General features: G+C 35.5%; 1 protein-coding gene across 1 annotated transcript in view; it reads left to right on the forward strand.

Annotated features, from left to right (window-relative positions):
- The window catches only part of DCAF17 (DDB1 and CUL4 associated factor 17), a 33,959-nt gene that overhangs the window by 11,916 nt on the left and 5,531 nt on the right, over window positions 1-16,512 (forward strand). The window contains exons 6-11 of the mRNA XM_016433700.2: window positions 1,563-1,652; window positions 5,245-5,352; window positions 5,687-5,792; window positions 10,556-10,698; window positions 12,580-12,689; window positions 15,249-15,336. Of these exons, the coding sequence (XP_016289186.1) occupies window positions 1,563-1,652; window positions 5,245-5,352; window positions 5,687-5,792; window positions 10,556-10,698; window positions 12,580-12,689; window positions 15,249-15,336 (645 nt within the window). The remainder of the gene's footprint in view (window positions 1-1,562; window positions 1,653-5,244; window positions 5,353-5,686; window positions 5,793-10,555; window positions 10,699-12,579; window positions 12,690-15,248; window positions 15,337-16,512) is intronic.

Here is a 16,512-nt window from a genome sequence, read left to right on the forward strand (position 1 = left end):
AATATAGACTGTTTCATGTTTAAAACGGTTCATAATCCTTCTCATGCATAACCTTTCCTTCCCTTTCTTTTGTTTCTTTTCTATCTTCTTATACTTTACTCACCTCAAACAACATAACCTTCTTGCTAGATGCTCCATCTCTCTTCTCTGTACTTTTTCACTGGTTGCCCCTCAGATCCAGAAAGCTCTCTCCTCACCTCTCCCCTCAAATTCTCTGGTGCAGCTCAAATCCCACCTCCTAAAAGAGGCCTTTCTGCAACTGGCTAGTGTCATCCCCTATGAGACTGCCTTTGTGTGTGTATATATATATATATATATATATATATAATGGGTTGTATGTGTATGTGTGTGTGTGTATACACACACCTCATTATTTACTTATGATATTTATGATGTGAACTCCTTGAGGACAACATCATGTTTTTGCCTTTCTTTGCATCTCTAGGGCTTAGCAGAGTGCATAGCACATAAGAAGCACTTGATAAATAAATACCTGTTAACTGATTCCTCCCATGCAGGAGCTTTCTCCTGTCCTTTCCCTGTTTTCTCCAACATGCCTTTGACGCATACAAAGCCCAACTGGAGTCATGTCTTTCCCCTGAAGAATAACAATAATAGCTCCTCTGTATAACATTTTAAGGTTAACAAAAGAGTTAGCACATGTTTTTTCCAGGACCTTTCTCTGATTTAAGAGCCATGTGGCATGGGAGAAAAGGGAACTGGATCTGGGGCAAAGGACCAGGGACTGAATCCTGCTTGGCTGTATCCTGCCTTTGTGACAAGTTACTTAACTTCTCTCAATCTCAGTTTCCTCATCTGCAAAAAAGGAGTAGTTTGGACTCATCCTCTTGTGTTCTTTCCAGCCCTACATCTGTAAAAAGTAGCACTTTGTCCCTAGTTCCCTGGCCATAATCTACAACAGTATAAGACTGAAAAAATCATTGCTCTTTTTTTTTCCTTTTTACCCCACCCTATCATCTTCCCTTGCCTCAGGAATGGAAAAGTTCCATGATTCATCTTTTGGAACTCAGAAAATTCCCAATAATGTGCCATAGATCCATTTGAGAACATTTTTTGCATTCTGTTGTATGGTATAAAGGAGCTGGCCTGACCATGTCATTCCAGTCAGAGTCTCTTCATGAAGAGAAAAATCCAGACAAGTTCTTGCAGCATTTTTTTTTCCTTCTTTTACTGCAGACCTGCTGTTCTTATCAACATGATGCTAATTTTAAATGATACATTGAGCCTTGATAGCTGTGCTTCTCTTGATTAGCTTGTTTGTTTTCTGGGCTTCAGTTTATGATCTAAACCGAGTCTCTCACTGCTAAGAAATATTTACGGTTGTAGTTTGTGTCAATCATTTTTTCAATTTTATGCTCCAATGATGGAAGGTTTTGTGGGGATGTTTTGAATACTTATTTCTTCATGTCAAATTTAACTTGTTTGCCTCTAAGTTGCATTCTAGATGGATGGACGTTTTCTCCTTTATGAAAACATAGTGTTGCCTGAAGCATAGGAACTATGCTTAGTGGGTTGTCTCTAATTTCACTCTTTCTTTCCAGGCAGGCATTCAACCGTCTGTGCTGTTGTACTTTGCTGTATTTCGAGTCATACCTCTCTCACTTATAGGAATGCTGGAGATCAATAAGAAAGTAAGAGCAAGTTTCTAAATTAAGTATAACCTGCAGTAACTATAATAAGAAATGGCTTAGATTAAGCCTTGCTTTTCTCTGGTTGCCAAATATACAGTGCCATACCCATTAATTATACCTTCATTAGTTTTTTGTATATACATTTCATTTAAAGGGAAGGGTAACCACTATCTGACTTCTAGCCAGTGAAAACTGATAATCAAAAGGAGCAAATCTGTGAGGCCAGCCAGGCACATAGATAAATTCCCTAGCCAATCCAACACATCTGCCAATATACCTTTCTTCTCTATAACACAGCCAATACATAGTAAATCAAGAATGTCTCATGCTTCTCTTTCACAGTATTTGCTTACTCTGATTTGATTCTGGATGCAGAGATATGTATTTTGTTTCATTTTATTTTGTTTTCCAAGGCTACTTCAGAACAAAAGTCCCTTAGTTTTTAAAAGGAAATTTTGATGGGAAGCAGAACATGATGTGAGTACGAGCCTTGGTAGCAGAAAGTCCGGTCCCCCTACTTAACTCCAGTATTAAGCTTATTAAAGGGCATTAGGCAAGATTCTTTCACAATAAGTGTTTCCCTCACATAGATAGTCTCTAGTTTGATTAAAGATTGAGAAGTGGTTTGGTTTAGTACGTAACTACCTACTGAAATGTTCCCTCTAAATTACTGACTCATCTATGAAAGGAGAATAGGTAAGTAAATGGCAAGAATATTTTTTAAATTGGAATTTCAGTGACTTTCAAGATAAAAAAAAAAGCGAGAACAATAAGCTAGTCAGTGCTATATGTGCCACTGAAAACCATTGCTTTGGATTGTGTAATTGATAAAACTCTATAAGGCAAATTGAAGGAATGAGGGACATGTTTTTAATCTGTTTCTGTTCTATCACCTCCAAGCCCTAGCCTAATATTAGAAATTTAGGTTCTAGTGATTTGAAAAACAGTGTAGAAAGGCATCACAACCTCAAGGTTTGAAGATAACTAAAGAAAATAGTATTTTTATTCCTTTAATAGCCAAGAGCACACTGGAAGCAGTTTCCATGCCACCATTTATGACCAAAGTGACCTGTGTTGCTTCCCCTTCACCTCCTAAATGCCATTTGGAAATGGTGTAGTCCTAAGTATGAAGAACAGAATTTGGGAAAATGTCAGCATGTTAATGACTTATAAGAATTTATTTGGAGAAGGGTTAAATGAAACAGCCACTTCTGTGCATTCACCCAAGCTCTCAGGCCTAGATTGCACTCCCACCTCCCTCACAGAGCTTTCCCTGTTTTTTCCCAGTTATTGGCACTTTCTATTAATATTTTCTTAGGGTTATTTATCTGAGCTTTTTCTTGCCCCTTCTCTCATTATACTTGTCATTGTATGTTATATTCCTTATCCCCTCCAGTAAAATGAAATATCTGTGAGGACAGTCAGTGTTTGTTTTTGTTGTTTTTGCCTTGTATTATTCCCATCACTTCACATTGTACCTTATACTAGTGGGCACTTAATACTTATTGAGTTGAATTATGTAAAAAGAGGGCATGTGCTAAATGCAAAGATGATACTTTGATTATAACTGGAAGTTTTCCTCTTAATATTTTAAAGGAGTTGGCAACAATCTATTTTGTATCAAAAATGCTTTAGAATGCTAGACTTCGGAAGACAGTTTGTCCCACTCCTCACTTTCTAAAAGTCAATTAACAGTTCCATTATTTTATATATAGATCATAAGAAGCAGATGGTGATAGTTGTGTTAATGAACAAAATAATCTCTTCTAATATTGAAAAATTAATGAAGTATGCTTATCAGAGCATTCATGAAAGCATAGCAAAATGTGGATGAAATGCAAAAATGGAAACAGAATGTTATCTTAATTTGAAAGTAGCTTCCTCAAAGTTTATTGTTATCTATATTAGCCCTGTAAATAAGTTCAAAAATTTTATTTTACCTGCTCTTGGAAAAAGAAAACCAACAACTTTTTTTTGGCAGCTTCCTTTCAGGTTATAGAGAATCAATAGAAGTAAACTCCCCTCATATAAATTGCTATTCACTCTGAATGAGCAGTCTAATTTCTGTGTATAAAATGATTCCATAAGCATTTATTGAGTACCTACTTAAGTCAGAAGTATTTTTCCACTCCTTACTAAGAAGTGCAGAATTATCTTTAAAAACAAAATTAGAGGGTTCAAATCCACCTCAAACACTTCCTAGCTGTCTCTCTAGGCAAATAACTTAACCCCAGTTGCCTAGCCCTTGCTGCTCTTCTGTCTTAGAATTGATACTCAGAAGATAAAGGTTTTTAAAAAATTGAATAACATTTTAAAATAAAACCAAAATTTGAAGCACCAGAGGTAGAGTTGATTTGGATAGCAAAAAAGGAACAATTAAATAGTAGAAGACTCATTTCTGACTAAATGATATATTTATGTGGTATATGTGTATGTGTATATATATATTTGTATATATATGCATATATGTATATTTGTATATAATAGAAGAGATATATGCACATGCATATAGAAATGGGTTTTCTGTATATCATGTTTACATACATACAAATATATATTTAATTTCTACAAGGGTTATATTTCACACCAGGAAATGAGACTCAGCAGATTCTTCCATATCATTAAAGCAAATAATTTTAACTAAGCAAACATAATTAACTTTTAAGGTAGAAATTTATTAATTTCAAACTGTTCTTCCCTACTGTGAATATTATCCTGTGTTGGCCTTTAACTGTTTTTAAGCACACATAAATAAACAGACACACACACACACACACACACACATACACACACACACACAGAATCTAGTTTGTTCATAGAGAATTTAGGAAATGCAGAATTCATTGGAAAGATATTCATGGAAATCTAAAACCTAGATTAGTTCTATTCATGATTTATGTTTCAGTTGGTGGTTTTTAGTATGACTATTTAGAAAAATAGTCTTGGGTCCCCATAAGATTGACTGAAAATCAGAAAGTATTAGAGATTTAGAGAACAAAAAGATGGGTAAGATTCTGGAATTGGCTGTTTCTCATTTGAATTACTTTTCTAGATCCAATTTCTCCACCATTGATTAGCTAAATAAAAATCTCTCTTTATAAAGAACATTTTAGCATAAAGAATGGGCACCTGGAAGTACATGCATGGTAGAGTGGTATCCATTAGGAATTAGATGGACAAAATGTATTCATATTTCCATGGAGAGTAGGGTTGCTTTTAATGGATATTCACAAAGCTCTCTGAACCAAATGAATGCAGCTGCATCATTAAGGAGTATGTTCTCCACTCATTGTGCTCACGCTGATCCCATTAGTGTTCTGAGCCTTAGTCTCCAGTAGTTCACCCCTAATAACACCTCAGCTCTGTAGCTGATTTTCCAGCTCTTTGCTGTCACAGACCTATTATTCCATAGATTACTAAGAAATGCTGAATTATTTTTTTAATCCAGAAATTAAAACAACCGGCAGCAGGTCTAGATGAGTAATTTGAATGATAAACAAAAGTCTATCAAAGCTGCGTGTTGCATCTATAGCCATAATGCTAGGGGCAGCTCTGGGGTTTCTCATAGGTGAGCTCTGTCTTTTCTTCCTAGATTTTTGGAAATGGTGTCACAGATGCCACGATTTCTCATGGAATGTTGATTGTGATGCATAACTCAGGACTGATCAGACTCTATAGCTTCCAGGCCATCACTGAACAGGTAATGAAATGTGAAATTTACCACTCTGAACTTAACTTGAGGTAATGAATTGGGGTTGGCTCTTTTTTAATAACATGCTTTTATATCAAGGGAATAGGCACATTATGTATGGATTTCAAGTTGGAGAAACTGAGCAGCCTCTGAGAAGTAAATGTAACCTTTAAAACAGGGAGGAGGAAGAAAAGACCCTAATAGAAAAATTTAAATGTAAGATGAAATATGTAGATATTTCAGTTTACATACAAGTGAATTTTAAAAATTAAAAACAAAAACTGTTTTCTGAATGATAGAAGTATGTGCTAAAGATGTGGTTTTGTTTTTGTTTTATTTTTAGTTCATGCAACAGAAACTTGACCTGGGGCGCACATGCAGATGGGGTGGGACATCTGGGATAGTCGGAGAGTCACCTTTTGGCATTCCTTGTAATATTAAAATCACAGGTATGATCTCTCCTTGGTTATGTTCTCCATCTTGAAAGAATAAATGGCAATGAGTCCTTATTAATGTTGTTGATCAAAGTGGTTTATTTGTAAAAATGGCAATCATGAAATTTTTTAACAGAATGTTCTTCTCACAACTCACCTATAGGTGGTGCAAATGTTATTATGCCTGTTTTACAGATGTTGACACCAAGAATGAGAACATTTAGGTGACTTACTCATAGTCACATACTCCCAAGTGCAGAGAATACACATGAATGCTAGCCCACCAGATACTGATGTACTTGTAACACCTTCTTTCCCACAGAACTTTTTCTGCTTTTCAGAACACATGTCAACAAGTATCTCAATGCTTCACTGCAGTGATGTCTCCTTTGAGGTTACGTTCAAAGCCCCACTGTGCCGTGGTAGCATTTAGGAATTGGAAATGGAAAGTAGAAGGATCATAGGTAGGGAGAGAGACTTTTGTCCTTTCTCAGCTAGGATGTTTCTGCTCCATGCCTGCTTTAGTTCTCATAATTCCTACTTGACCAACAGAAGCTTGAACCTTCCCTGTTAGGTATCTTCTCATTTCATTTCAGCTCCCTGGGCTCCAGGATCCTTCTGTCCTTTGACTTCTCTTAAACATCCCTGATTACAGAGCTGGAAAGGACATGTCTTCTGACCAAAGATTTGAAATTCCCCCCAAGGATCATAGTCATGCTTTTAGATATTGTGACTATTGCTGACTAAATTCATGCAAGTATTAGAAAGCTCCTGATAGCATCACTGACTGTTCTTATCCACACACTCTTAACATACATTTCCATACTGCTGAAAACAAAACCTTGCAGCCCCCCTTTTTCTCTCTCAGTACTATTTTATTTTTTCCCAGTTACATGTAAAAATAAAATTTAACATTCATTTTCTACCATTTTGAGTTCTGAATTCTCTCCCTTCCTCCTCTCCTTACATTTGTAAGCAATTTGATATAGGCTACACAGATGCTATCATACAAAACATATTGACATATTTGCCATTTAAGAAGACATAAAAAAAAAACCAAGAAGTAAATAAAGTGGAAAATAGTATGTTTTGATCCTTGCAGCCCTTTCTACAGGTTCTAGGTTTATAGACCCCTTTGATCCTCTGAGAATTCCATGATTTCATTGGATGTACCGATTAGTGAAGCAAAGTTCTAGTATCAAAATGGAGAATGGATTGTAAGAGTTATTCAGGGGGTCACTTCATTTCAATTCAACATATTTATTGAGTACTTCTTATGTAAGAAACTGTGCTAGGCTCCAGGAGTACAAAAATGACAACCTTTTTCTTCAGAAAGTTTGGGGGATGATGACATAAACAAGGATGAGCATAATACAGTATCAAATGTAAAAGAGGAGATCCAGATAAACTGCTCTAGGGAAAACTCTGATGAAGGAGAAAAACTTTGTTATAAGTTTTTCTCTGAAATATGACTTTCAACTCCAGTCATTCAACTGAAGCTATTCTCCCCAAAGTGACCAATGACCTCTTAATTGCTAAATCTGATGTGCTTTTCTTGGTCCTCATTCTTCTTGACCTCTCTTCAGCCCCTGTCAGTGTTGATCACCCTTATCTTCGTAACATTTTTCATGGCAGTAATCTCTTCTCCTACCTGACTGATCTCTCCCTCTCAGACTACCTTTACTGGATTTCATCCACAGCAGTAACCCAAGGACCTCTGTCCTGGGTTGTTTCAGGAGCTGCAGATTCTATTCCTCCAGTCCTTACATACAGAGAGTTACAAAAGAGAAAAAAAGTTAAATGTGCTACAACATCTACAATAGTATTTTCCTTAACACTATTATAGACATTGTAGCACACTTACTTTTGAGAGACAATGTTTCTGTTTTATAATCCTCCCTTTCTCTTTGCTCAATCAGACTGGCAACTTCAGAACTCAACTATTAACACTGAAGTTTTTCTTTTATAAATCAAGTATCTGGAGGAATCTAATTGGTGGCTCCAACTAAATACACCCTTATGTAACAAGGAGTCTTACTTGAATGGTATCTCTAAGGCAGAACACCCTACCTAATAAGAATAATTCCTAAACTTATAAAAAACCTGTAAGTGGAACATTAAGATGTACAGAAAAAAAGAAATAATAAGGGTGTATGTTAGTCTCCTTGTAAATGAGGTATGTTTCTTTTTTTTTAATTTTCTTTTTTTATTACTACAAACTTGATAAGCATTAACAAACATGAACATTTCCACATTCAAAGAACAGAAAAAAGAGGACCACATGTGAAATTGTGAATCTCCATTACATTCAGCTTTTTAAACCTATGTTTCAAATTTTGCATAGTAAACACTGCTTTGCTTATCTGGGTCCCATTCTTTTGCTCTATTATTTGCATTTTTAAAATGATTTATCAGTGTTATTTTTGTCTTTTTTGATATGATTTTTCATTAACCCTACTTCTTTTTTTTTCTTTAAACCCTAATCTTCTTGGTTCCAAGGCAGAAGAGTGTTAAGGACTAGGCAATGGGGGTCAAGTGACTTGCCCAGGGTCACATAGCTAGGAAGTGTCTGAGGCCAGATTTGAACCAAGGATCTCCCATCTCTAAGCCTGGTTCTCAATCTACTGAGCCACCCAACTACCCCCAACCCTACTTCTTTTCAAAACTTTCCTATTCAATAAGAAATTAATAATTAAAAAAAAATTTCCCTCCCTCCTTCCCTCCCCTGTTTCTAAGACATAAGTTCTCTCTTTTGTGTGTGTGTCTTGGATCCCTTTGGCAGTCCAGTGAAATGTATAGGTCCTTTTCAGAATAGTATTTTTTAATTCATAAGATAAAATATATGAGTTTACAAAGGAAATCAATTACAGTGAAATAAAGATGTAATTTTTTCCATCCAAGTTCATAGCCCTCCAAATCCATCCATGGACCCCAGGTTAAAAATTCTTTATTTAGATGCTTTTCCACAGTCTGGTGCCTTCTATAAATATTTCCAACAGCTTATCTCTTCTACTCTGCCCATTTTAGCAGAAGACAACTGAGGGCATCCAAAGACATTATATTTTATGCCATTCTCTATAAGAAAAAAATATCCTCATATTAACTCATCTTAGAACAATGATTCTTATCTTAAGGTCCTCAAATCCCTAGGGGTTCCATGAATAGATTTCAGGATGTGGTTTGTGAAATTGGATGGGAAAAAATTATATCTTCAATTAATCTCTAATTAAAGTTTAATATTTTCAATTTTAAAAAATAAGCTATTATATCATAGGCTTCTCCAGATTACTGAAAGGGCCATAGCACAAAAAAAAAAAGGTAAACAATTCATGTCTGAGAAATAGAAAACCTAATTTGCACTCCTAAATTCTTACTCAAAATTATTCTCCTTTCTTAACATTTAAAAAATATTTTCCTTTCATATTAATTTTTTGAAATTTTGAGTTCCCAATTCTCTCCTTCCTTATCACTGGTCCTCCACCCATTGATAGGACAAACAATATATCACATCACAAACTTGTTCTTACAAATGATTTTTTTAAAAAGCTATTATTGCTTTTGCAGAACATGACTTCCATTTTATAAAGAATAGTATAATGTGATGTTTAATTTTATGTGTTTTCTAGGCCCCTTGGAATTCTTTGATTCTTTTCCTTCTCTGATGTACCAAGGTTTTTTGGTATAATTTATTCATTTGTAAGGCTATAGTTAATCTCCTTCACGTACACTCCCCTATTACACTCCAATAAAAAAAATAATAGCTATGGCTTTTTGAAGGCCTTTGATTATATTTTACCTTCATTTTGATGTGGCTTAAAGAAGTAATTTTTAAAGATGAGTTAGCTGGGAGACTGCCTCACATCCAAAAGTAGATTTCGTTCTGCCTTTCTCCTTTGTAAATTTTCTAATTTCTAAATTATGTTTTTTTTTGTATGTGGGACTTTTGGGGAAGAGTTTCCTTATAGGTAGTGACTTCACTGTGGTATTCTTTTATTATTTTTTTCTGGGAAGCTATGGACCAGTGATTCCATTTGGTGTAAGAAAGTCCTTGTTATTAAACCTAGAAAGCAGCTAGGTGACTGTTTATAGTGCTAGACTGGGAGTCAGGAAAACCTGAATTTGAATCCTGCCTCCAACACTTATTGGTTTTCTACCTGGTGCAATTCACTGAATAGCTCTTATCCTTTGTTTCCTTATTTGTATAGTGGGGTAATAATTGCACTGACCTCTTGGGATTGTTGTTAATGATATAACTTGTACCACTTGCTTTGTGCACCTTGAAGCCCTACATAATCGCTAGCTCTAGAAATGCTCTCTACTAATGTATATACTTACTTTTCTGTAATCTGTAGTCTTGGAGTGGGAGTTTTAAAGCTATGCTCTTGGACTTTTTTGATACTTCACTTACCTCTATGTCAATAAAATTGGTGTCCTTTGTAATCCTTTATATTTTATTTTATGCATTTAAAAACATTCTCAGGAGTCCATAGGCCAGACTAACAAAGGGATCCTTGACACACAAAAAGATTAAGAACCCTATTATAGAAGAGTTGCCTAGGGCACTGAAAAGTTTGAGGCTTTGAGCAGGCCCACAAAGTCTGAGGTGGGGCCTGCATTCAGGTCTTTCTGATTGCTCTCTATTCCCATCATCCCTCATTTATTATAGTAGAATTTTGTAAGGCTGCATGCAACAAAAATTCCAAGTTGAAGGAACTAGGTAGTCTAAAAACTCATACTCAGAGTGACATAGTACTGTTCTTGTTGTCCTGTCTCTGCAGATACCCCTCCACTCCTCTTTGAAGTATCTTCCCTGGAGAACACATTTCAGATTGGAGGCTATCCTTGGCACTATATCATCACCCCTAACAAGAAGAAACAAAAAGGCGTCTTCCATATTTGCGCACTGAAAGATCATTCCTTGGTACTGAGTGACTTATTTTATCTGGCCTTCCTAGAATAAGCAAGCCAGTGTCCGAATTCTTCCCATTGGGTGTCTATATATGCACACACACATTCCTGAAAACCATTTCTTGCATCCCCAGGCTCTGCTAAGCATTTTAGCACTCACCAATCCTTCAGCAAAGAACAGAGTGCCCAACATCCTGGGATTTCTTAATGATAGTCCTGGGATCTGCAGCAGAGCTGGGAAGGGAGGGTTTTGGGGTGAGGCTTCCTTTGACCCCTCTGTCCTTGCTGTTTCTTGCCTCCCAGGAGGAGAACACAAAGTGAGGGTGACCATACCATTGCATTTTTGAGAAGATTTTTTTTAAGCAGATGTGCCTGAGCAGATTCTAAAGGGAACTTCTTTACTACTTGAATTTTTTTTCCTTTTAAAGATTATTCAAATAGGATTTAGCATTCTGTTTGTTTTTTTTCTCTCCTCCCCTCTTTACTCACACATGACATCAGCGCTGTAGTAAGCTATTTTTATTTCCAGAACCTTTTTGGTGTTTAATGACTTCTGCCTAGGACTCATCATTCTTCATACTTTCTAACCTTCAAGAATGTTATGGACATTGATGTACTAGACAATAATTTTGACAGGAAAGATGTTGCTCCATTTTACACATGAGGAGATGAAAGCAGCTAAATGTCTGGGGCAAAGCCACAGAAATTAATTGGTACTCAACCTGGGATGGATTCCAGGCATTTCTGGCTCATCTATGAGCCTGTTTATATGGAGCATACCTACTCTTAGCACAGTAGCTAAGTGTAATACAACAATGAGAGAAAGTGTTTCCAGAAAGTACGGAATATGTGAACTCAAATCTAGATATTTTAGAGTTGTGTGGTCAGTGTTTCCTGACATTTAGACATTATTATAGGTAATAATCATCAATAATTATAATAAACATTAATATCATCATCATTGTAATTAAAATTATAACAATAATTGCTGAGAGGCAACATAACACAATGAAAGCGAAACTAGCCTTAGAGTCAAGAAGGTGTAAGTTCAAGTCCCACTTTTGAACCTGGGCTAGACATTCCTTATCTTAGTACTCCAGGCACGTGTAGAGCACAAATAATGGATCGGATGCTAGCTTCACTATATAGAGCAAGTCACTGGAGGTGGGTAAAGAGGTGGGAATTAATATTTATGTAGTAGAGCAGCTAGATAGTACAGTGGATAGAGCTCTAGATCTGAAGTAAGGAAGAACTGGGTTCAAATCTGGCTTGAGACACTTCCTAGCTCTGTGACCCTGGGAAAATCTCTTAACCCAGTTTGCCTAGCCCTTGCCTTTCTGTTTTAGAGTTATTACTAAGGGTTTAAAAAAATTTTTTTAAATAGTGCTTTAACTTCTTTTAAAAGCATTGCTACATACAGTATCCCATTTGGTTACTCAGTTTGTGTTTTACAATTTTATAACTGTTATTGCCAGTAGAATCTATTATTACAAGCTCTGAAAACCTTCCATCACTATCTATATAACAGTGAAAAACACAGGGTTTCATTCTTCGCTCTTTTCTTTCCCTTTTAACCCATTTTAGACTTGTTTTACTTAATATGCAAAATATGTATGAAACCACATAGCAAATGATCTGGGAATTTCTCAAGTCTAGGTTTTTGTTTCATTTGTTTCTTTTTAGTTTGGACCTGTGCATTAATCCTGCTTCTGCTACAGTGTCCCTCCTTTCCCATGTGTCTTTTACTTAAGAATTCATTATTTAATGAGCAGCAGTTCGATATCTCCATTCTGGCATTCTGGTAACAATTGATCTATGAACAGGCACATGAAGATAATTGTGAGGAGGTGCTATAATTTATTGCCCTTTCCCCTAATTTCCCTCTTCCAACTAGGCAAAAAATGGGATCCAAGAAATGAACTGTTGTTCGCTAGAATCTGACTGGATATATTTCCATCCTGATGCCTCTGGGAGAATAATTCATGTGGGTCCAAATCAGGTCAAGTGAGTATTGTCTTTAGTCCTCAAAAAATTAAAAATAGCTTTTCATAGCATTTATTGGTATCTCTGTTTTTATGAGGTAACCACTAAGGAAATTGTAGAAATAATTGAGTTGGTATACTAAATAGAGAAAGGCCTCAAGAAAACCTGATTTTTTCCTTCAGCCTTCCTTATTTTCAACCATTTTGCAAACTTTTGAACAAACTGCATTTTGCTCTGTAGTTGGTTTTGCCACCCCTCTCTACTTTCAACTTCATTTATGTGAAGTCTTCTTCCATTAGAATGTAAACTCCTTGAGGACCAGGATTGTCTTTCTTTTTGTTGGTATTTGTAGTTCCAGTTCTTAGTATGGTGTCTGGGACAGATATACTTGCTATTGTTGTTTTTACTTCTTTGTTTATAAGAACCTGCTTGTTTTCTCTTTGAAAATAAGGGTTTATAAAGGAAGAATATTTAATTTTGCCTCTCTGGAGATTAACTTTAGAATATTGTGCTAAACAAGAGAAATTGTTGTTGTTCAATCATTCAGTCCTGTCCAACTCTTCCATGACCCATAGCTATCCATGGAGTATTCTTGGCAAGGATACTGGATTGGTTTGCAATTTCCTTCTCCAATGGATTAGATCCTTTTGAAAAGAGAGAAAACAAACAAACACGAGTTAGCTTTATAATTGGAGGGGAAAGGTCATATTGGCCCAAAGAGAGAGAGCAGTGTCTTTGAAAGGAAAACAAAAAACAAAAAAACCCTTTTCTATAATGTGTTCTTGCTTTCTGGGCCCAAAACACTCTTTCAGGGCTTTAAAATGGATGGATCTTTGACCACTTCTCTCTGGCAAGGGAAAATGTCCCCAGTTGTAAAACAGATTGAAATGAAGAGGAAAAACAAGTTTATGCTATTTGCATACTCCAATTTCACATCCTTTAGGCTAACTCCACTGCTTCTCTTTGTCTTCTAAAAGATGGAAGAAGAAATACAATGGGGGTGGGGGTGGGGATGGGGGTGGAGGGAACAGGGTAATGAGCTTTTTTTTTCCCATTGGTTGCACTGGGGTCCCATAAGATATATTATCTGGTGGAAAATGTACCTCTTATTCTTTGTCATCACCTTATTTAAAATTTGTTTATTTGAGGTGAAGATATATAAAGCTCAGGAAAAGATCATAGACCTTTTCTAGGCTTTAAAAAGCTGCCAGTAATTAAAATGTAATTGGTTGAGATATTATACTAGAAGTAGTTGTTGTCATTGTTTCACTTAATTGTGTCCCACTATACATGACCCCATTTTGGAGGTTTTCTTGGCAAAGATACTGCAGTGGTTTTCCATTTCCTTCTCCAGCTCATTTTATAGATGAGGAAACTGAGGCATACATTCCCAGAGTCACACAGCTAGTAATTGTCTAAGGCCAAATTTGAACTCAGAAAGAGTCTAGCACTCTATCCATTATATCACCTAGCTGCTAGTAGTAGTAAGTAGTAGTAGTAGTAAGTAGTAGTAGTAGTAGTAGTAGTAGTAGTAGTAGTAGTAGTAGTAGTAGTAGTAGTAGTAGTAGTAGTAGTAGTAGTGGTGGTAGTGGTAGTGGTAATAGTAGTGGTAATAGCTGTAGTTCTTTTTTTGTAACAATAACAATAATAATAACAACTAGAATTTATATAACACTTTAAGGTTTGGAAAGCACTATGCACAGGTTATCTCATTTGATCATCACAATATATCCTCATTTTTCAGCTGAAAAAATTGATCCTCAATGTCTTGCCCAGGGTCACACAGAGCTAATAAATATCTGATGTAGAATTTGAACTCAGGACCACTCCAAGTCCATCATTTTTATTCACTGTGCCACTTAGTTTCTTCTCCCTAGTTCTTATTCTGTTCCCTTGTCTTAGACTTTTGGAATTTTATAGGTGGTGATGAAAACTTCATATTTTTGTTTGTTGTTACTTGATAAACTCTATTCATAAGTCTGTCTACACTCAGAAAACTTAAATCACAGGCTCTAATTTTTACATGTATCTAACCCACAGGGGGAAAAGGCAATGAATAAGTCAGATACCATTTAAACATTGTCTTTTCATTTTGACATTCAGCACTTAAAAAACAAGTCCTTTGGTTCAGTTTAGTTATTGTTTTTCATGTTTTAAAGTTAATCTATTAATATCATTCCTACAGATCTCACTTTATTTGCAAATCTCTAAGAAATAAACCCACAAAAATCCTTTGTAGTGCCATTATCAAAGGAGGAAATCTTAGGCAAAATGGAAATAATACAGTTTTCAGAGTAAATTTTCTCATCTCAGTTTGGCAAATTCCCCAATTGTATGCACTATTAGTAAATTGTTGTTTTTAAATATTTCAGTAGCACCTCCTTTCCATATTTAGTATTTATTAACATTTCAAATATTGAAGAGGCCCCCTTGAACATTATCTGTGATTGTATTACAGAAGGAAACAGGAAAGTACTATAAACAGTTTGATGTTTTTTACTGTGATCTTCATTTGCTGACCTAAATTGATTTTGACACTTATATGGAACCTTAGAATTTTGTAATCTTTTTTCTTTTCAGAATCTTGAAGCTAAAAGAAATAGAAAATAACAAGGCTCAACATCAAGTTGCTGAGGATTTTGTCATTGTAGCTGACAGAGAAGAAAAAGTGAGTCAGTAGTACTAAAAAATTCTTTGTAATTGTCTTTTTTATAGGACTGTCATATTTTTATATACATATGAGTCTGGCCAAAAAGATCAGAGTATGGTTTGTAGACCTTTTCCTCCTATTTATAGGAATAATCTGTCCTTTGGATTTTAAAGATGAATACTTAATATACATGCAGTGGTAATTTAAGAAGCTAATTGCTGGGGCAGGTAGGTAACAAAGTCAATAGGGCACCAAGCCTAGAGTTGGGAGAACTTGGGTTCAAATTGCCTTAGACACTTCCTAGCTATGTGACCCTAGGCAAGTCACTTAACCCCATTTGCCTAGCCTTTGCTATTCCCTGTCTTAGAATTGATACTAAGACAGTATAAGGTAAAGGGTTTTTTAAAGGGTGAATTATGATAAGCTCATATTTTACTTGTGATTTCTATTTCTTTTTTTGTTTTCACTTTTGAATATCTGCCCTTCATATCCCATTGTTCTTTATTCTTGAGTGACTTTAGGCTTAGTGGTTCTTAAGAGCACATAGTTAGATCTGGTACCAGAGTGCCATGTTCCTTTCTGTTGTTGTACATACTTAAGTGGAACTTTCAAAGAGACAAAATGCCTTAAAATGGATACATTTCACCTGTATTATACTAGAGAAGCAGTTCTCTAACTGTAGCTGGGAACCTAAGATTGTCTGAGGCTCTTCAAGGGGGTCTGTGAGGTCAGAATTGTTTTTATAATATAAAACTTTTTCATTTCTAGTTTGGTAGATATCTGTATTTCTAATATAGTAAGTATTGTATTTTGCATATAGTAAATATTGGTAACTATAACACATACAAGCAAAAGCTTTTTGGTTGATCTTCAAAGATTTTAAGAGTGTGAAGGAATTTTGAGGACCAAAACATTTGAGAAACACTATGCCAGAGTAATGAATAAGAAAAAGAGATCAGTGAGGAACTTGTCATATCGCTGCTTTTCTTGTGCAGGTTTATCCTTTGCTGGCAGTGAACTTTGTGATGATGGATTGCAAAAACATTTGCAAACTTGGATAATTAACCTTTTTGTATTAAATATATAAGTAAAAAAACTTGAATTCTTTATTTTGTTGATTTGAGACATTATTGCTTATTGACTACAGTGTAGAGGCATTTCATTTTTCTAAAAGCAGATTGATAGTTATTCGGT

The sequence above is a fragment of the Monodelphis domestica genome, chromosome 4, assembly GCF_027887165.1.
Source record: "Monodelphis domestica isolate mMonDom1 chromosome 4, mMonDom1.pri, whole genome shotgun sequence".
NCBI lineage: Eukaryota > Metazoa > Chordata > Mammalia > Didelphimorphia > Didelphidae > Monodelphis > Monodelphis domestica.